Here is a 25,130-nt window from a genome sequence, read left to right as displayed (position 1 = left end):
TGTTGGTCTTTCTGCATCTGCCTCTAGGCTGTGACCTTCCTGAGAGTGTGGATCATGCTTTGTCTTTGTGTCACGTGATCCTTCCTAACACGGTAACTGCACCCTGCAGATACGCACTCAGTAATCGCTTGTTGAGTGGATGAAAAAAAAGGGGTTTCATCGCTATTTCCAAGGTGGTTCTTTCCAGAGGAGCTTCTGTAGACTCTTTTCCGTGGGCCGGGCCCTCAGAAATCACAAGTACTTCCTCTTTTCCCTTACAGCCCTGCGCTATATCCACGATTCAGAGAGCTTGCGAAGGCCACCCGGGGTGCCCCAGTTAGAAAGGCGCAAGGGTGGATGGGAAATTATGTCTTCCTTACTCTTAAAAAGCTGAGCTCTGCTGCTAGGTCCTGGTGCTACGTCTACGCTGGCTACCTGCAAAACGAGTCAACCAAGTTCAAAATCCTTCCCTTTCGCGCTGCTGCTCATTACGCAAGCTCTGTGTTAACACTTCCCATGCCGCCCACGGCCCTGCCTGTCCACCCTCTCCCTGCTGTGCTCATCCATTGTTCCCAGGACTCAAAAAGAGCATCTTGATAATAACAACCAATAGCTATAGAGCTCTGACTCTGTGCCCCTGGTGAGAACTCGAAAGAACCCTTGGAGGGTAAGTTGTGTTACCACGGACACTACTTTCAGGTAGAGAGAATGGTTTCTATAGGCTCGCTCGAGGTCCCACAGTTAGGAAGCCACGGAGGCAGGATCTTCATAGAGTGGTTTCATTCAGAATCGGCTCTAATTACTGTGCCGCGTCGCATCATGGACGTGCATTCTTGGACTTTAGGCCCCAGATGTTACCTGCATATTCAGATTCCTTTATAGGCCTGGCTGGTAAAATTTTTATTGTTCGCCATGCCTCTTCCATACGAAGTTCTGGGTCTTCATAGTCGCCATCTCTGAGGTCTTTTGCTTCCTCCAGGCCTGTTGCAGCAGAGTTTCTTTCCTACGCAGGAGGGAACATTTGAGTAAGTCAAGAGAAGGTACGGTCGTGACAAAGGTTCCAGGCTGCGGTGCTAGCGAGGGGAGTGGTACAGATTCTCTGAGCTGGGGGTGAAACATTTCAGAGGCTGGGGTCTGGGGCAGTTAAAGTCTCGTGGTAGGCAGAATCCTGAAGATGTCCTCACATATTCCCATCCTTGGTTATTCAAAGAATCTGGGGGCTGCTGTGAAGGGACACTGAGGGTGCAATTAAGATGTCTAACCAGCTGTCTTCAAAATAGGAAGATTGTCCTGAAGCACCTGAGTGGCCCGATGGTAATCACATGAGCCCCTCCAAGCAGAAAAGGGATCTACTTGCAGGTGATATGATCTTGTATGTAGAAAATTCCAAGGAACCCACTAAAAAATTATTAGAGCCAAGAAGCAATTCAGCAAGGTGTCAGGATACACGATCAACACACAAGTTTCAGTTGTATTTCTTTTTTTTTTTTTTTTTTTTTTTTTTTTTTTTTTTAAATTTTTTTTTTTTTTCAACGTTTATTTATTTTTGGGACAGAGAGAGACAGAGCATGAATGGGGGAGGGGCAGAGAGAGAGAGGGAGACACAGAATCAGAAACAGGCTCCAGGCTCCAAGCCATCAGCCCAGAGCCCGACGCGGGGCTCGAACTCACGGAGCGCGAGATCGTGACCTGGCTGAAGTCGAACGCTCAACCGACTGCGCCACCCAGGCGCCCCCAGTTGTATTTCTACACAGTAGTAATGAGCTCCGAGTCTGAACACTGGGGATGGCAGGATGGGGTACCCCTTGGCAAGAGATGTAATCGTCCTCAAAGAAATTCTGGAATCTGCACCTGTGTGTTGGGACCTGAATTCAGCACTGTGCCATGTCTCAGCCCGGACACTAATCTCCGTGGTCTTTCATACAGTAAGATCCCTCGTTCCACTCAGACTCCAAATGGCTATGACTATGAATAATAGGTCCCATTACGAGAGATTTTCATGCACAGCCCCCAGCGCAGCCCTCAAATGTGAGAGCCTATATCTTTCTTTTACATATATAGAAACTGGGAATGGTGGCTTCTGAAAGCCACACACAGGTCCTCGGTGCCATCACTGGGCAGTGCTAGGTCTTTGAGCACATCCACACCGGAACCCGACACCAGGTATTCAAATCGTTCTGAGCCCGAGATGAAGGGCGAAGAATCTGGGGCATTCCTTGTGTCGCCACACCCATGATTCTGCCTTTGAACCAGTTAGCGCCATGGCGAACCGTGGGAGCCTGGGCTCAGATCCTGAGTTTGTTAAGTTTCTTTGTTACCCTGGAGAGAGCCTTTCTTCCCAGCCAATCTCTGCCACACTATGTGACTTGGGCAGCACACTTTCTCTGGACTCCCAATTACTTTGTAGTCAAAGATTAAAGACTTAAAGTTCCTGCTTTATAGTTTAACTATATCTGGCTTTCTTTTCTTTTCCTTTCCTTTCTTTTTCTTCTTTCTTTCTTTCTTTTTTCTTTCTTTCTTTCATCTTCCTTTCTTTTTTTCTTTCTTTTGCACATAGTAGATTCTTCATATAGGCTTATTAACTAAGCAGGTACATAAAATAACAGATTTTACCTAGATTTAGGGTGTAATTATTTCTTGAGTATGATTTAAAATTTTTCATTGATACTGTAATTTCTCCAGTGACCGAGACATCTTTGTTAGAGGCCACTTCAAATTTATGTTTGAATGAGATGATTCTCTACACACCCACGAATACAAGTGCCCATAGTTATAGAGTGACTTTGGCAACTAGAAGTTAAATGAGACAAAGCAGGTAAAATTTTGAGCAAAATTCTGGGTGGTCAGCACTCACTCAGTAAATAGTAGCTATAGGGGCGCCTGGGGGGCTCAGTCGACTTTGGCTCAGGTTGTGATCTCACTGCTCGTGGGTTTGAGCCCCGCGTCAGGCTCTGTGCTGACAGCTCGGAGCCTAGAGCCTGCTTTGGATTCTATGTCTCCCTCCCTCTCTCTCTCTCTCTCTCTGCCCCTCCCCTTCTCGTGCTCTGTCTCTCTCTCAAAAATAAACACTAAAAATTAAGAAAAATAAATAGCAGTTATAAATATTTCTGTGACTGCCATATAATAATGGCAATTGAAGAAATTCAGAGATAAAGCAAGGCCACCAGTTCTCCTCTTAAAGCCTCTCTAACATTTGTTGAGGGCTGTATATGTGCTAGGCACTTTATGTACTTTGTTTTGTTATATAAGTACAACAAACCAGGGGGTGGTTTTATTATAGTGGACGGACATGGAATTAGAAGCTTGCATTTTATTTATTTATACATATTTTTAAGATTTTTTAAATGTTTACTTATTTTTGAGAGAGAGAGAGAGAGAGAGAGAGAGCAAACAGGGAAGGAGTGGAGAGAGAAGGAGACACAGAATCTGAAGCAGGCTCCAGGCTCTGAGCTGTCAGCACAGGACCTGACGCGGGGCTTGAACTCACAACCTCAAGATCATGACCCGAGCCGAAGTCGATGGCCAACAGACTGAGCCACTCAGGCGCCCCTAGAGGCTTGCGTTTTGAATTCCATCTCTTATTATTCCAGTTCTCTGGTTGCTTACCAGCCCCAAGCCAAGTGTATGACTTCTGCCGTCATTGCTCTATCAAAGTAGTTTGGTAAAAGTAAAGACAATGTCCAAGATGGGCCCGATTTTCGGCCAAGCAGCAGTGCCGTGGGGACTCACCAGGCCCTTGTCTGGAAGGCTTTTGGGACTCTACTTTGAAACTGCTTATTTGATGCGAGGGTGCAGAATGCAATTTAGTAAGTCTGTGTTCTCCCTAGGACGGAGTAAAGAAGGAGGTGAGCTCCCTGAAGACACAGTGTGCTGCCCTTGATTCCCACCCGCGCGCTCCTAGAAGGAGAGTGAGGCTTGAGTCCTGCAAGAACTGAGGACTCGGGCAAGTTATGAAGTTATAACATTCAAGGAGCTCAGGTTCAAGAGACCAGGGACCAGCACAGTGACCCGGGCGCAGGAACAGGATAGAAGTGGAGAGCTTGGTGACCCAAAGGAAAGAGGTGAAGTCACTGAGCTTAGTTCGAGTGGGGCCGTTTGCACGGTTGTATTGATACTGTGCCCCTAGCAACCAGGCATTACAGCTATGAAACCCCGCCTCCTTGGTCTGGTCTCTGGAGGCAAGCAGGGCTTAGACTGGGAATTCTTGGATGGGGAAACCAGGGAGGACTGGTCTGCCCGGGGACAGCATGAACCCAGGATGGAGCCACCCACTTCCAGATCTAAACTGTGGGCTCACTTTATGACCGGGGGGAGGTTTACTTAACCCCCTGACTCGCATGCTCAATCTGTAAATTGGAGATTTACGAGTAGGCTAAACCTACTTTATTTGATTGTAGTCAGAGATTAATTGGGTAAAAAGTATATAAAGATTCTACTTTGACACCTGCCTATGACAGGAGCTCAGGACATGGTAGATCCCTTTCCTCTAGATGATGTAATGCGTTTCAGTAGAGCGGAGCACCCAGGGCAAAGCAAAGCTGACAGGAGGGGAACCCAAGGGCATGTCACAAGTGACCTGGCTACGTAGGGGGGGTGGGGGGGTGGGGAGGTGGCTGAGATGTTCTCCCCGGGAAGTGAATACAGAGGTGAGTTCTGAACGGAAGCAACCTCTTTAGGGATTTGACCGCTGGACATTTGTTGCAAGGGCATCATTTATATACTGTTATGGCAACCACCAAGACCTCTTTGGGAAATCTTGGATCTTCCTGCTGGAAGAATCTGAGACAGGGCCCGCCTTTAATCTAGTTGCCTTGCTAGACTTTGAGGGGCAGGGCACAGAGGGACACCAGGAGGGACAGTAACCATCCATGCCAGACCCGGAGAATCTTGCTCCCAGAACCAAATGCAAATATTTTGGTTTATCTCTTTCCGGAATGAGAAAGAGGCAGAATTTTATATTTTATTTTATTTTATTTTATTTTATTTTATTTTATTTTATTTTATTTTATCTTATTTTATTTTATTATTTATTTTAATTTAATTTTGTTTATTTTTAAATGTTTATTTTGAGAGAGAGAGAGCATGTGTGCAAGCAGGAGAGGGGCAGAGAGAGAGAAGGAGAAAGAGAATCCCAAGTAGGCTCCATGCTTAGTGGGGAGCCTGACTCGGGGCTTGGTCCCCCCTGGCCATGGGATCATGACCTGAGTCTAAATCGAGAGTTAGATGCTTAACTGAGTGAGCCATCCAGGCGCCTTAGAATTTTATTTTAAATATAATGAGTTACATCTATTTATCCATTAATCTGTCTACTATCTATCTACTGCCAATCGCAAGGGATCTTTACTAAAAACTCCTGTTTTCCATCCATAAACCTCCTACTTTATAAAATATTTTGTGATTGATTGATTGATATTGTGTGTGTGTGTGTGTGTGTGTGTGTGTGTCCTGGGGTGACCATCCATAGCTTCAATTTGATCCTTAAAAAAGTATTTCAAACAATAAAGAACCAAAGATTTTACAGGCAGATTCTCTCTCTCTTTCTGTCTCTCATCTATCTCTACCTAGTCCATATATCCTATCTACAGATATAACATATCTATCTCTAGATAGATATTAGTTAGTTAGTTAGTTAGTTAGAACTATTTAAATTATATACAATTTGGTTAGTTAGAACTATTTAAATTATATACAATTTGGAGTGCCTGGGTGGCTCAGTCAGTTGAGCGTCCCACTTCGGCACAGGTCATGATCTCACGGTTTGTGAATTCAAGCCCTGCATTGGGCTCTGTGCGGACAGCTCAGAGCCTGGAGCCTGCTTCGGATTCTGTGTCTCCCTCTCTCTGTGCCCCTCCCCCACTCACTCTCTGTCTCTCTCTGTTTCTCAAAAATAAACATTAAAAAAAATTAAAAAATTAATTATATACAATTTAACAATAAAATTATTTATAACATTAGATAGCTGAGTTCATGTTATAAATTTGAAATTTTATTCCATTATGAGACTGCTTTGTAAATATTCTTAATGGCTTCATAATATGAATATGTCATAATATATTCAATGTTTTTTTTTCCTATTGAATATTTAGAACGATTCCAGGGTTTCCATTAAAATTATTTTTTATGTTTATTTATTTCTGAGAGAGAGAGAGAGAGAGAGAGAGAGCAGGAGAAGGGCAGAGAGAGAGGGAGACACAGAATCGGAAGCAGGCTCCAGGCTCCGAGCCGTCAGCACAGAGCCCGACGTGGGGCTTGAACCCAGGAACTGCGAGACCACGACCTGAGCTCAAGTCGGAAGCTCAACCGACAGAGCCACCCAGGCGCCCCATGTTGTTGTTTTTAAATTCGCCAAGTCCCTTGGTTGACAAAAAGCCACTCGCTTTGTAAATTTCAAAGACCAACAAGCAGGTAGGGGAGGTGGCTACTTACACAGGGAGGAGGCTCCTCAGTATTCAGGTACTGGCCTGCCAACAAAAGTAGACCCAACATTACTGCCAAACACAGAAAAGAGCGGCCCTTGTGTTTCTCCAGAAATCTTGGGCTCGTTCCCATGAATTCCTTTTGATGGCGCTTGCCTAAAACGCAACGTGAATGACGTACTTCTCATTTCATCTGCTGTTCTTGCAAAGCAGGGGCGGTGAGAAAGGAGGCTAGACAATCAAATCCAAGCTGGGAAGTCTTCTACCGCAGGTCAGCATTAGGTTAGAAGGACTCCCCCCGCTCCACCCCCGCCCCCCGTCAGATACGCCAGGTCACGTCTCTGCAGCATCTGGGCCAATGAAGACGCTTACTCCCCGCTCTACACCCTCTGGCACGCACACTGCCTTTGCTGTAACCTGCCATCCGTCCATCTCCTTGAACAGACCGGAGATATTTTGAGGGCAGGGGACAGGTCTACTCCCTCGTCTGTCCCCAGCTCCAGGCACAGAGCCCAACACTGAACAGATGAGTTCTTGACAGACATTTGCTGAATGAGGATTGTTCACGTGAGATTTCTCAACGCTCACGCCCCCCTCGCTGGGGTTGTTTTATGCAAGGCCTGCCTGAAGGTCACGTAGCGCACAATCCATACTCTGCTTTAAACTCTGCGCTCAGATGAAACAGAGCCACGAAGAGCAGCTCACACGATCTGCGGGATTATTTTGCTTCCTCTAGACTTAATTTTCCTAAATTGCATTATAGCGTCCCGCTGTTGGTCTGCACCGAGGAACACGATAAGCAGAAAATGTTCTTATCACATCCTCTTTATTAGCCCACATGTGAGAAGTTTCTAGTGGGTCCCAGGAGCTGCGTGCTTCTCAGCAACTGGTTCGCTGTGATTTAATGGAAAACACCAGTTCCATAAGAGGTCATACGTCCCTTCCTCCTGTTAAGAATCTCAGGGCAAATGTCTGGCCTGGGTCCAAGGCACGTAGAGGACCGCGGTCTGATGTGTGTTTCTGCATCTTGGCCTGGCCTTCGTCGTGCTCTTAGCCTTTTGCCCTTTCACCCTGAATTCTCTCTCCATACCAAAATAATGCAATTAATAGCTGGGAATTTGTGTCAGCATGCCCAGGCCTTGTGTAGAGCGGAATGTGTAAATTAAGGAAAGTTTGGCTCAGTGAAAACACAGCTCTCTGGAATTTGCTCAGGACCGGTGCATCGGGGAGGTGGTAACCAGCCAGAGCTAATCTCCTTGAGATAATGAGGAAGGAGGTGCAGGGATCTGACTGCACCTGCTGCCAGCCCCAGCCCAGCCTGGTGGTATGGCTCACAGCTACCACTGTCCTAAGGCACGGATGATGCCTTCCTCTCCCAGCACAATCATACCCACACTGAGAGCGCTGGTGAAGAAACGCACAGCATTTCCAGCCCCACAGAGCCATCTGTACTCTCTCATGAATTGAGTTAAATTAATAAGGTCATCCATAGAAGCCAGTTGGCCTGGAAGGAGCAAGTGAGCACCAAACTTTGGGGGATCTCCGCTGGCCCATGTGATCTAGTCTGATTCTACTGTCTGATTCAGAGCTCGATGTCACTTCCTTATAGGAAATTGGCCTCATTGAACACGACCATTATAGCGACATCCCCACAGAGAGCCGTAGGATCGGTCTCTCCTTTCGCGAGCCTGCAGCCCCAGACTCTCCTGGATCCCCCAAATATGTTTCATGCCACTTCTGAGTCTTTGCTGGTGTCGATTCCACCTGGGGTCCCCACCTCCTCTGCCCCCGCCTTCCATAATGCTCAGTGCCCTTTGAGATCCTCCTGGGGCTCGCCTCTCGGGCCACGCGGGGCTACTTTAATATCACTGAATTGTCAGAGCACTTATTTCCTGTGTTCCTTGCCGTGACACTTGGCAGCATTTGATTACTTCTTTGTTGTGATGTCCTCAGCCCTTCTTAGGGAAGGAATCGTTTTTATCTGCTGCAGTACCTACCTACCTACCTGTGTTGCTAACGATGCAGTTTTGGAAATGCAATTATTAAAAAGCATAGTCTTAAAACTGTAAATCAGTTCACGTCACTCATGGCCCAGGAGATGCGGTCCAGATTCCCTGCCGTGGCCCCCAGCCCCCAGCATAGCCCGGTTCTTGCCCCCTCTCTAACTGTATCTCTTTCCAGTGTCTCCCTCACCTCTGAAATGGGCCACATCACCTTCTTTCCAAGTTTCTCCAGTATGCCAAGCTTCTTTTAACCTCAGAGATCAGCATGCACTGTGCCTCAGTCCAGAACATTCTTTCCTTGGCTCTGCCTGTGTCTGGGTCCTTTCCATCCATCAGATCAGATCTTAAATGTCATCTTCCTGGGGGGACATGCCCTGACCACCAATCTGAGGTAAAAGTTAAGGAGCATCTCTCCAGCCCGGGTCCTCACTACCTCAAACCCTGTCCTTGCATGGCTGTGAGGATGCTTCCTCTTCCTGTGGGCCCTCGGCTGGCACACACTTCCCACTGTCCCTTGCACTGGGTGGCTGTGGCGTGGTGCTGTGGCCGCTGGAACAGGTGGGGGCATGCGCTTCACTCCAGGATGACGCACTTGACCCTCTCCTTCTCTTGACCCTCCTGATGTCTTGTTCTTGCCCCGGGGCCTGGCTAGAGACAGAAGACCCCAAGGCCTTCAGGGATAATGGAAGCACCTGGTTAAAGGGTTAAAGGAGAGCGAATCCCGAATGAGCGTTTGGGGAAAAGGCTTCCTTCAATCCACATTGGATTGTGATGTGAACAGGACATAAACCTTCATTTTATTACACTACTAACATTTGTAGTTGATGCATTATAGATGTTAGCCCCTCCTGATTCATACACTCTTTTTTGGTCTCTGCATAGCATGTAGGAACAAAGCAAGCCAATAGATATGTTAGATAGTTACAGACGGTGGGTGCCTGCCTCCCCCAAGGCAGCGCGGAGATTTCAGGCCCTTGATCACTCCTGGAACCCAGGATATGGCAAGGGCACGGCGACTGCATAGTCGGCTGTGAAACACAGCGTGTGGTAAGGTGGACACCCTCCAGCGCGGAGAACCCGTAGCAAACTGCAAATAGAACCTGACCTCCTCCCTGGCTGAGTGAGCTTGAGTTGGACACTCCCTCCTGCTGGCCCTGGACCCCCAACACAGAGGCACCCCAAACCCTTCCAGGTCTTTGAGTCTTCCTGGAGCTGAAGGAGAGGCTGGTTCCTCAGAGAGAGCCATTTTCTTAGAAGATGAAGGAAGTTTGCCCAGCAGCTTTCCCCATCATCATCCCGGAAGAGCTATACTCAAGTGTCCGTGGAGGGCCGTTCATCACCCACTGACACGAAACAGCTCCGGAGAATGACCGACTTCTGCGTTCCTCCCAAGGAAACAGCATCTTTTTACAAAAGACAATGCTCCCTTCGAGTTATTTTTAGAAGGCACGTGAAGGTGTAAGGCTCAGGGGCCCTCCCGACTCACGGAGGCAGTTACGCCAGCCTTGGGCTATCAGCGTGGACACCTCTTCTCGTGACTACAGAGGTATGATACAGGTGTATGGCCGGTGGCCATCAGATTAAGGTCCCCTGACCACTTGCCTCTTGGGTGCTTTAAAGAAAAAAAAAAAAAAGAAAAGAAAGAAAGCAAAACCTGAGCCTCAGTGCACACCAGTTACTTTCTGCCCCAGTGGCTATGATGGCATCTACACACACCGAGGTCTGCGACCCGCTGTTAGAAGCTCCGACTGCCTTCTGATAGGAGATGGGCCACGTGGGTCAGATACACTTAGAGAGAAGCTTGGACCATTTGCACGCGTAAACGCTTCCTTGAACGGAAGCCGCTGGGGGCCCCAGGCTTGTACAATTTAGTGCCTCTACTGGGAAGGGGGCTGGCTGTGTCCCCAAGGGCGGGCTCTATGGGAGGGTCGCATTCGAAGGAAACCACCTGAAACAATTCCCAGCAGGTCCCATAAAGAGAATCTGCTTGTCTGGTGGGAGAAGAGAAGTAAAAGTAGGAAGCTTTCAGTGCTTAGGAACTTTCTGTTTCTCTGGGAAGTGAAGTCAGCAGGCTTTTCAGATGGTGGCAGCCCCAAACCAGGCGAGTTCCCTCAAGCAGAGTCAGCTTCTGTTTTCATTTCAGTCACAAGATCTCAGAGGGCGGGGGGGGGGGGGGGGGGGGGGGCGGAGCAGGGAGAGTGATGGTGAGGGTCAGCGTTGGCTCTGACCCTGGGGGCTGCCAGCTGGGCTTGCTCATAAGTACGTGGGGCAAAGGGACAGGCCAGTGGGTCCCAACGACCCATCGCTAGGAACTCCTCAACAACCCGCCTGTGTCTCCCCACGTCCGCTTTTCCCTGTCCGTCCTGGGAGCCCCGGTGGTCAGGTGGGTATGTGGGCATCTAGAGCAAGTTCTTGCCACACACCCTGACCTTCCCCGTGGTTACGCGTGCCTGTGAGTCCAAGTTTTGGTAAACGGAGAAGCTGGAAAATAAACTCACAATTTCCAGGAAACTTTCCGAACAGAAATTGTTGTCAGCTCTTTATTTTTTTCTTTTTCTTCCCTTCCTCTCTCCTGCTGCCTGGAGCATAGCTGTCATTATTTTAGGCATTGGGATTGAGGCCAATACAAGGGAGGGAGCAGCACCTCTGAGGCTAAACAGCCTTGGACTGCTTACTTCTGCACTTGACTTATGTAAGAATTAGACAATCATGTCACGTTTAAGCCCCCGTGATTTCTTCCTAATGTGTCTTTCTGCCTTTACTGTTTTATCTCCTTGTGGAGGTCAGCTTTGGAATTCACCAAAAATGTAGCAGAGCTTCTGATCAAAGGCATGCACACATAATTCATGGAAGAAATTCTGGGTTCAAACCGTGGCCGTGCCTGTTTCTGGCCACATGACCTCGGGCAAGCCTGCAAGCCTCAGTTAACTAATATCAGCTTGTAGAATGAGAATAGTAGTATCTGACCCAAAGAGCTGTTGAGAAGCTTAACAAAATAACCCTCTTGGCCACAGTCTCCCCCAATGAACCGCTGTGTTCCGCGTTTCAAGTTCAACTTCATGACCAAATCGTTTCTGCCCAATCGAGAGATCGTGAGTACTCTGCTTTCAGATCCATGTTAGGAACTTGATCACTACTGAGTTCTCATTTTTAAACAAAACAGTGCCTTTTTTCAACATTCCACTCCATCGACATGGCTCTGTCGATTCTTGCCAACAGCCCTTCAAGCGGGTGCCCCGTCCAGCTGTGAGGCTCGGGGATTCGATGACCATGGCTGGCTGACATCCTCATTTTAAAGATGAGAACGCTGCTTGGCACAGCATGAACAAGTGCATTGTGATGAATTGGAGTTCTACTCTGCTGATTTCTTCCCGGGGGATATAGCTTCTCTTGCACTCGGTTTACCTAATTTATCCTGTGAGTATTGTCAGCACCTGAAGGCTAGGTCTCATGGATGTCAGAGAACCAGTATTCAAATTCTGGGCTCCAGACTTCTGGCTCAGGGGTCTTTCCTCTACCTGTGCTGCCTTCCTCAGTGTTTATCTTTTAGGAACCACAAGGTTTCTGGGGACAGAGGGCATCCATCAACCTTCATCTCAGTATAGTGGGGAATAGGACACACTTTCCCCTGGCTAGTTCCAAACTTGAGAACATCTTCAGTTCAGCATCGATCCACAGCTGTAGGGAGAGGCAGGGATGAGCTTCCTTGCCTTTTTCTCACTGTCTCTGAGGAAAGGATTAGGATGTCCAATGAGCTTTGGCTACATGACTTAGGCTTGGGAAGAAGAGAAGGAGGAGGGAGGAAAGGAAGGACATAGGAAGGGGAAGAGAGAAAGAGACAGACAGAAACAGAGACGGATATAGATTATATGCACCCATGTACATATAACATATGTCATATCTGTCTCCCACATATCTACCAACTCAGTCCTGTAGCTCTTCTGGACATTTTAGAATGACAGTCGCCTGATCTGAAGAGTATTCTCGGTCACAAATGGCCCAAACTCACAGAAATAGCTACATGGAAGCATTTACTGAGAATTTGGAGAATAGGCTTATTGTTCTCCATAGATGGCCCTTGGAAGTTCACTTCCTTTCTCTAATTCTTAATTTCCCCATCTGTAGAGCACAGTATTAGTATCTGAGATAAGCTGAGTCCCCAGGACCTTTCATTTTCATTTTCTTAAAAAAAAAAAAAAAAACAACTGAGCTCAAACCTGGTTATTGTAATGGTTACAGTATTGGTTGGATGGATGGATGGTGATAGGCAAGGCAGCTGTCGCCCATCCCATTTCTCAGGTGATCTCCAGAAATTCAAATAAAATATTCCGAGACAGCTGTTGTCCAGAGAATCGAAAGCAGCTTCTTGGTGGGGTCAGTCTTAATCATTTCCTTTTCCTTTCCTTTTTCTTTTCTTTTCTTTTCTTTTCTTTTCTTTTCTTTTCTTTTCTTTTCTTTTCTTTTCTTTTCTTTTCTTTTCTTTCTTTTCTTTCTTTCTTTCTTTCTTTCTTTCTTTCTTTCTTTCTTTCTTTCTTTCGCTTCAATCAGTGATTCTCAAAAGACCATCCTAGCACTACATGAGTTGAAGTTATTTTGTGAAGGGTAGGGACTCCTCAGTCTCACTATAGACCTGCAAAAACGTACACCTGGGAGTGGGCTTGAGAATATGCATTTTTGACTACTGTGATTCTGACACACGATACATTTTAAAGACAACTGTGATCCCTTGGGTTGAGCAATCGTGGATGACTTGAAATCCTGGCTTGTGCTTAGAGAACTAGGGGAACACCTTTTCCCAGCAGTTCAACTGTCAACTTTTCACATTGGTTCTGTCCACCCATTTTCTCAGCCTCTTGGGGGACAACCAGCCTCTGCTAAATTAATACCAATATTGCAATGTCTAGATGCCGCCAGCAGGGGGCAGTGGATGCTCACATATACCATACCTGCCTTCCCTCCGCCTGCTTCTAAAATCCTTATTAATTTTTCTTTTAAAAGTGGGAAAAACCAACTTTCAAGACTGCTTTCCTTAGGAAACAAACAAAAAAAGCCCACAAAACCAAAACAAGTGCTCCTGGACAAAATGAAATCTCTCGTCCATTGAATGGACACAGCCAATCCATGTCTTTACCAGGGTTTTAATGTGTATGGTGCCTTAAGAGAGAAGAACCACTTTTCAAATAGGGCTATCTTTAATTTCATTCTTTAATCAGTGGAAGGAGAGAAACTCCTGACTTTATTTTATGGAAAACCATGGCCCTCTTCTCTATATGTCAGCTTGACAGAAGGTATTGGTGTTAACAGATTGTCCAAGTTGGGTTATGCGTCTGTCTTTTCCAGGTCTGGTGTATTTTTTTTTAAATAGAGTATTTTTAGCGTACAACAATATATGCTACTGGAGAAAAATAATAAGATACGGATAAGCAAAAAAGAAGGGAATAAAAATTACTCTAATGTCCCCATACCAAGACAACTACCGTAAACATTTGAGTATAGCTAAATCTCTCTCACACACACATGCACACACAATATAGTCTATGTAGATATGGGCACACTGTTTTCTCGTCTTCTCCATCATACAACAGCATGCTATAAACATAACATGTCGGTAAATATGCTTCAATGGCATCTTTTTAATGGCTATGTGGTATTCTCTCCTATGGATGTCCCTCGCGTGGATCTCATGGCAAAAAAATGCAAACAACTTAAAAATATCTAGAAATGTTATAAATATCCCTGTGATGAGCGACTGTTCTGTGAATCATGTAAATCCTTGATTATGTCAGTGGTGTTATATTTTAATAGATACTTGGCTGTGGTTCATAAGCATGCATAGGCTGGGGTGGTATGATTTGCTGCTAATATTTTTGGCAGGATATAGATTCCAGTGTGCACGGGCAGGCCTGGGCAGCTTTATCTCAATCAGCTCTCTTGGGGTTTTGATTTGTTTTTGTCCCCCCCCCCCCCCCATGATTATGTGTCTAGAATGTTGTTAATGAAATGCAATACCCATCTGTAAGTTTTTCTCTACCTTGATGAATGTGGAGAGGGGGGTGACGAGAGAGCGGTATGGGTCACATGGTTTATAACTCACCAGCCACTGCCTCAGTTTGGCAACTTCGTTTCCAGGCAACCTCCCGGAAGTATCCAGAAGTATCTGGAGTACCCCCAGGACTCTAAGCGGACGGTGGGAAGGGATGAGAGGTAGCAAGCAGGTGGAGGGAGGTGTATTTGAGATCAAAGACGCCAGGAGATTTTGGAAGCATCTACCTCAAGAGAACACAATCTTTCTTAGCAAATGACTAGGAAGCTTAATGAAAGCATTTTCTGTAAGAGGGATTAGAGCTGGGTGCTTGTTTCTTATTTATATTCATACTTGTACTTTTGATTTTGCTTTTCTCTACTTCTCCTCACTGCTATTTGGGACGTGCTGAGTGCTGGTTACATGCTCCAACATGCACCATTATGAATCTTTGAGTTCATTTGAGGATTACATCACTCCCTATGATTCTATCCCTTCTTTGCACACTTCTGGTCTATTTCTCACCTTTTTTTTTTTTTTTTCTGTCTCACTGCAGTCATTTCTAGCCACTAGCTCTCTAGGGAAGTTCTACCGGGCTCCCCCTGAAATAATAATGCTCTGAAATGAAGAGTACATACTTTTACTCAAATTTTAATGGGATTCTATTCAGTGCCTGATACCTAGAACTAGGCTCTGGAAACAGACGCAAAAGAAGCCATAAAATGTGGTTTCTGATCGCTCCATCCGCTCAACACATAATTTGGGGGGAACCCATCACACAGAGTTTCGTTGAATGAGCCCTACTGAGTGGTCACAACACTGACATTTAGGCCGACTTTTACCCATTTTACAGATGAAGGGACTCGGACCCAGAGGGATCTGTGCTTCATCCCAGGCTACACAGCTAATAAGTGGAGGAGAGCCAGGGTTTTCCCCTCCACGTGCCAGTTCCCAAAGCCTGTGGAAGTCACAGACCGGGCTGCACCCGGGAGCGACCAGGGGGAGAAACCCTAAGTGGCTGATGCCATTTCGAACAGGCCAATAGTTTTATCGAAGGAAAAGCAGAAAAGGGAAAGAAGTGTAACAGACCCATGGTGGCATTCCCACCGCTTAGGTGACTGAAGGCCCCTGACTCACCGGTGGCACTGTTGATTCGAGGCCATGACCTAGGGCAGAAAAGAGAGCCAAGGTAAGTGTCAGCCGCATTCGATTACATACCTTCCCCAGCGGGATGGGCTGCTGTTACAGGCGTTTTCCCCAGATCAACCTATAAAATGATTTCTTTTTTCTTCTTCTTTTCTTAATGTTTATTTATTTATTTAAAAAAATTTTTTTTTTAACGTTTTATTTATTTTTGGGACAGAGAGAGACAGAGCATGAACGGGGGAGGGGCAGAGAGAGAGGGAGACACAGAATTGGAAGCAGGCTCCAGGCTCTGAGCCATCAGCCCAGAGCCTGACGCGGGGCTCGAACTCACAGACTGTGAGATCGTGACCTGAGCCGAAGTCGGACGCTTAACCGACTGAGCCACCCAGGCGCCCCAATGTTTATTTATTTTTGAGACAGAGAGAGGGAGAGCAGGGAGGGGCAGAGAGAGAGGGAGACACAGAATCTGAAGCAGGCTCTAGGCTCCGAGCTGTCAGCACAGAGCCCGACGCGGGGCTCGAACTCACAGACGGTGAGATCATGACCTGAGCCGAAGTTGGACGCTTAACCGACTGAGCCACCCAGGAGGAACCCCCGGAAAGATTTCTTGATGTTCGCATTGTTCTAGATCTAAAATCACATCTCATTATAGAGAATACGGAAAACAGAAAAACGTAGAAGAAAATAACAATCAACACCCCAGGTAATATTTTGGCCAATCCCCTCTACATGTGTGTATGTGCTTCTGAGGATGTGTGAGTACATTGAAACACATAAGTAGCAAAACTGGCAGAACCACCTATGGGCTATTGATGTTAAAGATACATTCTAGATCTTCAGCGGTTATTCAAACGCATGATATTTATTGCCTGTGTGATTTTTAGAGGGGACATTCAGGTTCTCGCTAGTTTCCATTATGGTGAATAATGTTGCAGGGCGCATTTTAATCTAATCACCAGATATTTCCGTGGAGAGACTCCGCCAGGCACAGCGAAGGGGTCAGGCGACACGGATCTTCCAAGCCCCTCGCTGTGGATCGTGCAGTTTCCTTCCACGTGGGTTGGGTCCGTTTAGACGCTAATCCACAGAGCGGGAAGTGACCATCTCACCGCATCCCAACATTATTAAATCCCATCCTTTAAAACAATGTTGCCTGTTTGTTGATCCCTTACGGTGCCTGTTTCACTTCCCTGATGACCAGTGAGACTGAATTCTTCTTCTTTTTCAAGTGGTTTTAGGCCCCTTGGATTTTTTTCCTGTCGTGAGTTATCTGCCCAGGTCTCTCTCCATTTTCTAATGAGGGCTTTGCCTGGCCACCACGTTCCCCTTTGGACAGGGTGCTTTCGGAAGCACATCTTGCCTGGATTTCGGGCAATGATCTGAAAAAGCTCTGGGGCCACAGAAGGCTCTGGAGGATGCCGCTTGTGTGAGCCGACTTGTTTGTGCCTTTAACGATCTCGGGGCCTTGCACAGCACCTATCCTCCGAGGCCCTCAAAGTGCGTCACCGGAGCAATTAATTGAGCATCGCAACACAGGCTGGGTGTAAATATTTATGAGGCGTGGCTGGTGGCTGGGACACTGGGCACAGAAGAGTTAAACTGGGAGATGTTAGTAACTAGGAGACCACCTTCCAGGAGTCTAGCTCCCTGCTTACCCTTTGTCCTCTGTTTACCATTTTAACACCACGAGGGACCCTGTGGGGTGGCTCTCATTGTCCCAAATTTACAGACGAGGAGATGGGAGATTCAGAGGGCTCAGTCCCACAGAGAGCGAGGGATCTGACACCAGCCTGTCCGATCCCCACATCCTCGCTGCCTCCCCGGCCCTCACCCACAGGCGGTGGCCAATCCTGGAGGCATTTACAGCTGCGTCTCAGAGTCCTTGTGGTTGGCTCTTGGCATCCTTTCCAGCTGCCTGAGATTTTGCAGAAATTAACAGTAAATCAGCCAGTAAGGAGCAGATCTGGGGCCTGAGAGCTCTCTCTCTCTCTCTCTCTCTCTCTCTCTCTCCACTTTCAACACATGGCCTCTTCCCTGACATCTTGGTCTTTGATTAAGGCCTCGGAAGGCTCCCCAGACCTGCAGTTCATGACATGTGACATGTAAATGACACGTTTTTGTGACTGCGTACAGGGAGCTTGATGTGGGTGTGGCAAGCCAGGCCACTGCTGGGAGACAGCACACCCAGGGCAGGCAGGGTGCAAGCCCCAGCCCAGGGGTGACGAAGGGGAGCTACACTCTCCTCGGGGTTCTAGAAAGAACTTGAGCTTGGAAGTTAGCATTCTGTCCTCCCTCTGACCTTGGCTTCCCCCGGTTTTTAGAATTAAAGACCGTTAATGCTGCAAAGCCCATTGGAGACCATGCTGTCCAATTTGTTCCAAGTTTTAGACCCTTGGGAGGCAGAAGTGGGGTCTTCTGACCCCCATAAAGAGCGGAAGGGAACACCGCCTGCCGGGCACTGAGCGAGGCTCCGCTCTGGCGGGTGGGCTCTCCCCACTCTGCACCCTTATTATTTCCAAGCCCATAGCAGCAATGTAGACCGCCCAGCTCTCAGCCCCTGGGAGCTTCCTCCCGATTGTCCAGGTTGTCTGAAAGTGGCTTATCTGATCCGCTCTGCCTCTCGGCGGGGTCCCAGAGCGATGGAGCTCATTCATATGTCATAGTCCCCCGGGGATTCTGCACCCCAGAGCTCTCTGTGCGTCAGTGCAAGCCAAATGAATTAGCAAAGGAAGCATCAGCAGGGCGGGGAGCCGCGTTGTTATTCCAGCTGAGCCCCCAAAGGGGAGAGGGAGAAGAGGAAGGCTGGGACCTGGGAAGGAGGGGGCCCCGGAGGCTTCCTGGACTCCTCAGCCGAGAAGCTCCCTGAAAGGCTCCTGGGCTCAACACTCTTTGCAGCCTGACAGCCCAGGGTGACAGTGAAAGAGCGACTTCACGGAGGTCCGATGTGTCCTCTTTATGCTCAAGTGAGGCCCACGTGTTGGTTAGCAAGCTGCCTCTCGCCAGGTGCTTACAAGGACGCTCCCTGCTTCCTTCTGTCAACAGCATCCGTAACACGGCCACATGCGGACGGGCCGCGGCTGGATGGCGGGATAGCTTGGTCCCCACCCCTTCCTCCTTCCACCTCTGGGCCTGAGGGCCACAGGCCTTCCTCTGCACCTCGGGCCTGTGCAGGCAGGTGTCCACGTTGTGGTGGGGGGTTCTGCGTATATGAGATGCACAAAGCTGACCTCCAGCGTTTGTGGTTTTCTATATTTAAGGCGCATTGCAAATAAAGATTTTTGATTTCTGAATTATGTTTCAATTTTAACCCTTCTTAATAAGGTAATGTGCTTCATAATTTTTAATCTTTGAAGGGCACTAAATTATATTCATCCTCCCTCCCCCCACCCTAAGTTGCTGCCAATCAGAACGGGATCTGATTGGGTAGGCGGGGTGCACTTACGCCTTACTCATCCATGGGAACAAAGTTTGGATGGTGTGTTTTTCTGGTCCCATAGAGATGGGATTTGGTCCTGTCTCCAGGGTCAAGCTCCTGGCATGGAGTTTAATTCCTGATCCACCCCTCGGGTGTGATGTGTATGGTCCCCTCTGGGTCTCCCCAGGCACCCAGTGCTGGAGCAGAATTGCACATCAGATCCCCTGGGGAGGGGGTCAGGGTGATTTCACCTGCCAGTCCACTCCCTGTCCCAAACCTCCAAGATTAACCGGCTCGGTGACATTTCTCACCTCAAGCACTGCCTCTGACATTCAGAGACGGCAGTAGGCTAAAATTCTAATTTTTGGAAGACCGTTGATACGGGTTGCTAACCCGATTTTTAAGATAATCTGGAGAGAAATGAAAGTGACTCGAAAGTCCTAAAGTCATTGCCTTCTTCCCTCTGTGTGGCTGTCTGAGCTGTGCTGGTTGACTGTTGTGCCTTACATAAATCATTTCACCAAATGTCTTGGCAAATCTTGTTGGACAAGAATCTGTATCCTGACGTTAGGGCTAATTACGGAATGTTAGTGCAAACGGGACCATGAACTGGCCCTTTCATTTTGTCGCTGGGTTGACCCAAGCCCAGGTTAAGCCCCCGGGGGAGCTGGTGGTTGCACGTTTATAGCACAGCCCGTCTGCAGGCAGGGCTCGCCCTCCTTCCTCTCCAGCACTGGAGGGAGGTGCAGATTGGTGTCAGGGAGCTTTAGAGGCTGAGGTCTGGAAAGCGGTGTGCTCAGAGACTGGGGAGCCCGCAGGGGCGGACTAGAAGGTCTGTGTGGTCCTGGAGGCATGTGGGGCTTGGTAGGCTGCCGGATAACGCTCCAAGATGCATCGCAGGGAGGCCGTGCGGGGGCACATGGGATCTGCTGGCAAGGGAAGGACTCGGGCATAACAGTCTCAGCAGGAGGCAAGGCCGACCTTGACAGTGGGTGTTCCCCTAGCTTCCCACGTGGCCACCAGAGCCCTCCTCTGCTCCGCTGGCACCCATTCAAGGTGGAATCAAGTCCACGCTCATATTTAACTAGTGAATGAATGGGCTCCTTCTCTGTTAAAGGAATCCTTGATTATCTGCACGAGTCTTCCTCTTACCGATTTTACTTTTACACACACACACAAGCCACATTTGGGGGTACGCAGCTCCCTGAGGGATCCTGGGGAAAACTCTGGAAGTGTGAACGTTCTCATCTCCCAGGACCCTTCGGCCTGGGGGAGCCCTGCCCCTCTCTACCTGCTCAGGGGCTCCCGCTTACCGCCCCCCCCCCCCCCGGACCGGTGAACCTTCCTGCCTCTGAACACCCCGGCATTTCTCTGCTCTCCCAACACAAGAGGAGAGTCGAAAGGCAGTGTGGAGTTAGGCATTTCTTACTTAAATCTCATTGTTAAGCCTTCCTGTGTTTTTTCCTTTCCTCAACTAGGTTTTAAGTGGTCTGGGGACAGAAAGCATGTGTTGTGAGCTGTGATCACTCTCATAGGAGCCATCCACGTCCCTGACAAATACCGAGAAATGAAAACAACAACATCGGGGTTACGTCACAGAGGAGTGGAGAGGCAGCGTGGGGTGACCTGGGTGTCCAGCTTAGCTCCGGCGGACGACTCCCGAGTCCCCAGCCTCCACCCTCTCCCCTGGCCTCTCCAACTTACTCTCTTCTCTCTACTTCCCTCCTGCTTGCCTTCCGGTAGACGTTCCTTCTGTCACCTACTTAAGTATCCAGCCTGTGCCAGGCACGGGGCATCGTACAAGCCAATGGCCTCCTGTGGGTCCCTCCTGCCCTTCTTCCTCCTGTCCCTTCAGCAGTGTTCACTGAGCATCTACTAAGGGGAGCTCCTCGAGGGCGAGCCCAGGAGGGGGATGCAGCACCACACCATGGTCCACGCACCCTCTGTGAAAGCACTCGGGCCCTCTGTAACGCTCTCAGCCAGCCACATCTTGCAGAAAGATACTCCCCTTTCTGCACAGCGAGGCGGGCCAGAAGGAGCAATATTCTTATGGGTCTGTTGGTGCCATGGGCACCCAGGGCAGCTGGGGGCAGGCAGGGGAGACCAGAGAGGTCAAGAGTAACAACAGCAGGGGCCTTTGCCCCGTCTGTCTCCTGAGCAGAGGGCTGCCTGGTGGGAGGCCCGCAGGGGGTTTCCCAGTGTGGGATCAAGGAAGATGACCGCTGGCCCTCCTGACCCCCGAGGAATTACAGCCACCTGCACCTCGTCCCTGGGGAACCAACTATTCCAACTTTGTTGGTGGCCAAAGGGAACAAATGGATAGTGACCGAGGTGAGCGTGGGGAGGGTCTGAGCGTGGGGCACGGGAGCCACAGTATCCACCGCAGTGCCGTGGTCAAGAATGGGGAAAGAGACTTGCGCTCGGAGTGTGAAGGCAAAGCTGGGGACCTCGTGGGCCAGCCCTTAGCCTCCCGGACGCTTGGTGCCCCCCAGACTCTGTCACGGCACGTGGCACAGTGTCTCAGAGTCTGTAATAGAAGCGATTATGTTCTCCCCCCCACCACAGATTGAACATCTGAATGGCAGGGGCTGCGTCTTCCTCTCTGGCTTTCCCTGTCCCCAGTGCACTGACGTCTCCCACCTTCCTCCTACCCCTGTGCCCCTACCTTGCGTCTTCTTCCCTCCTTCCTGTTCCCCGGAGGCGGTGGGTAGGGGTGGGGTGAGTGCTGGGTGCAGAGGCCGCCTCTTCAGCTCCGAGGCTTTGCACCTGTCAGTAACAATGCTAAAAGGGAGGCCAAACGTGAGTGGGCACCAGAGTCACCAGGAGGAATGTTTAAACACAGATGCCTGGGCTCCCGCAGCTGAGTGTCTGATTCAGTGGGCCAGGGCCTGAGACTCTGCATTTCTACGAAGCTCCCAGGTGGTGTGGCTAAGAGGCTGTGTCAAGGATGTGGACGTTCTTCTCGGGAGCGTAATGCTCACGCCCCTTCTTCGCAGCAGAGAGTTTGGCGCGAGCAGACTGGAGACTCATGGGAAGAGAAACCGCAATCCACACGTACATGCCCACAAAGCAGAAAGTCGTGATCGCCGAGAACTCAGAAATGGCACTCGATTTGAGGTTAGACCCTGAATCGCAATCCAGCTGGTCCCAGTTACGAGGTCTGTGACTGACCGAAACGGTAACCTCTCTCAGACTCTCTTTTCTCGTCTATAAAATGGGAATAATAATAGCTACTTCAGAGCATTATTGTGAGGAGTAGATGCCAAAATTCCTTCCGCGGAGGCTGGTACATGTCTGGCATTTAACTATGGATTTGAGTTTGGACCCGATTGGAAAACACGTGTCAGTAGGTTTCTGTTTTCTACACATGTGGGGACACAACGCGGAACAGAAGTGGAGATTGGAGGTTCAGCCTGATGAATTCCATGGCGTGTTCTAGGACACATTCATACCAGCAGTGTAGACAGGCCGTGGGTGGTGGATATGGATGCGCTCCTGTGTTTTTCTTGGATCGATTTTGGCTCGGGTCACGGCCACACGGTTTATGGGTTCACGTGGGGCTCTGCGCTCCCAGCGTGGAGCCTGCTTGGGATTCTCTCACTCTGCCCCTTCCCTTGCTTGCACGGAATCTCTCTCTCGAAACCAATAAAAACATTTACAAAAAGGGAGACTAATAAGACTGTGAATATGGGGATCCAGGCAGACGCTACCTGTTAAACACTTAAAATAGTGCCTCGCCCACGGTGAGCACTCACTCAGTGAGCGTTCGCCCTTGTAATTTATTGAGAACCTGCTATGTTCCAGGCAGGCTACACAGGAACTACTTTAATAGAGGGGTCAGTGGGGAACCAGGCAGCCCGCTCATTCAGTTTCAGATTCCATTTCTGAAATCTATGAGGCGCTGAGATGGAAATGGGCTTGTGAGCAGGAGGTCTCTGGGTGAGTGAGCAGGTCAGGTGACCTTGAAACCCAATGCCCTCAGGCCGCTTCTGTGCCCCAGCGGCCTGCCCCCAGCACCTTCCTTCCCGCCGCATGCAAATGCTGGTAATGGTAATTTGTCCGAAGAATGAATTAATCAGTGCGATAGTTATTAAAGTAAGATAGTAGACCCAAATATGTAGTTTTCAGACATTTTGGTTTTATATATCTCAAATACTAATTTATACGCATATAATACTTTCATTATAAAATATGCAGTGGTACAGAGATTTGTATGCATATGGGATTTTTTTTTTTTTAATTTGGGTTTATAAATGGTTTGGAACAGGTTGCAGAAACATTGTCTGTTGCTCTTTTTAATATATCTTGAGCATGCTATGACACATCCTGAAATAATTTGCTGCGGAAAAAAGCCCTGCTCTCTCTCTCTCTCTCTTTTTTTTCAAATGTAGCTGTAAATATTACTTTGATGCACGTAATTGCTGCAACCACCTCCATTTGAAGGAAGGCTTCTAACCCTTCCATCTCCCATCTCCTGCTATTGTCAAGAAATAAGAAAAACTGACTTCAAATGCATTATTCAAATGTATTTAATGTAAACATTGAAGAAGTCTGAGAACAGCCACAAATTTTGCTTTGCTTCATGTGGTTTTGACAATGTTTCAAATATGCTGTTTTACAGGCGTCCATTTACTCTTTTTAGGGAGAACAGTTCCTCAAGTCAATCTGACGATGCTAAGAAGGTCCCCGTGCCGGGCACATAGGACCGGATGAGTGTTAGGCGGTTGACCCAACACTCGGTTGCACCCGAGTGCAAGTGCACTAGGGTGCAAGGAGTGTGGTATACCTTGCTGAGACCCTCGCGTGACTCTGGGCAGAGACACTGCTCCGTCAGGGCTTGGGCGAGGGAGCTCTGGGGGGGGGGGGGACCCTCTGGGCATCAGGGTATTGTCCAGGGTCTGGCTCCTGGTCAATGGCAGAGGTGGATTGGGCATCAGGATGGGAATCTTGCCATTTCAACAAGCGAGCCCCTACGCTGAGCCTTCAGACGTGGCGATGAGCCCCTTGGAGGTGGGGCTTTGTCTCTCTTCTCTGCATATTCCCTAGCCTGTGCAAGTCCCAATGCCACAACTGCTCAGTAAATATTTGCTCAGCTGAAGGACAAAGAGAAGCGTCCATGTGGGCACATGGCTTCCTCGATCCTCCTTGTGGTGGTCTCTTGGCCCGATTCATCAAAGATTCATCATTAGATTTTTCGCCAGCCGAGAATAGAAACTTCCCTCTTGGTGGCTATCTCTCAGGCTGTGTAGAGACCTGGTGGGTGGTGCCAACAGCCCTGGTCTGAAATGCTGCGGATGCCTTGGGGCTTCTCAACCTTTACCTGCATCTCACACCGGCTGGAAATTCAACCCACATGAATTTCTTTTCCTTTGGGACCTCGGTCTCCATGTGACTGCTGACCTCTAAGATACCACTGGCAGCAATAACATTCTATCACATTAACATTGTGTGTGTGTGTGTGTGTGTGTGTGTGTGTGTGTGTGTGTGTTGGTCAGCTCGTTGCCACAGAATCAAACTTTTCACTCCCCCATTAATAAACAAGTAAACATTCTGACCTATTTTTTGGCAGACTGAAGTCCTGGAATTTCAAATGACTGGAAGCTTCTTTTGTTGTCCTTCTCTTGCCCCTGGGATGAAAGCAAATAGATGGCAGTCAGGAAATAGCAAGAGGTGAGGGGAAAAAATTAATTAAGTGCATTCATTCATGGAAACAGCCACCCAGTCAGATTTAAGTAATGAACATCTCACGCGATTCCAAATCTCTCTTTGCATTTCCATTGGGGTTTTAAAAAAATCTGCGTTTAAAGTAATGTAATTACTTAAAAATGTATATGTATTTTTAGTGTAAGAGCTTTATTTCACAAGGAGTGGGGGGGGGTGTGGAAGAAGTGTCCCAGTCAGGATGAAAACGTGGCTTCTCCCCCATGTCAGCAGGCTCAGTGTGGCCCCCTCCTCAAGCTGTGTGAGTCTCGTGACATTGCTCTGTGAAAGGAAGAGAATCACACCTTCGTCACGTGGTCGAGGGGAGGCAAGGACAAACAAGGACAGCGCCGGGGGGGGGGGGGGGGGCCAGGAACGTTCTAGATGCCTCCTTCGCGAGTTGAATTTGACCCCCAGCTAGCAGACAGAACAGCATCCAGTGAAGGCAG

General features: G+C 48.5%; 1 protein-coding gene across 1 annotated transcript in view; it reads right to left on the bottom strand.

The window, feature by feature from the left end:
• The window catches only part of CLNK (cytokine dependent hematopoietic cell linker), a 166,140-nt gene that overhangs the window by 61,865 nt on the left and 79,145 nt on the right, over positions 1-25,130 (bottom strand). Inside the window, exons 3-6 of the mRNA XM_086705446.1 lie at positions 24,537-24,608; positions 15,558-15,586; positions 6,406-6,440; positions 838-982 (exon numbers count right to left, since the gene is read on the bottom strand). Coding sequence (XP_086561572.1) covers positions 838-982; positions 6,406-6,440; positions 15,558-15,586; positions 24,537-24,608 — 281 coding nt within the window. The remainder of the gene's footprint in view (positions 1-837; positions 983-6,405; positions 6,441-15,557; positions 15,587-24,536; positions 24,609-25,130) is intronic.

The sequence above is a fragment of the Puma concolor genome, chromosome B1 (assembly GCF_028749965.1).
Source record: "Puma concolor isolate L17-30 chromosome B1, mPumCon1.1.hap2, whole genome shotgun sequence".
Taxonomy (NCBI): Eukaryota; Metazoa; Chordata; class Mammalia; order Carnivora; family Felidae; genus Puma; species Puma concolor.
This window is presented reverse-complemented; position numbering and strand designations above follow the sequence as displayed.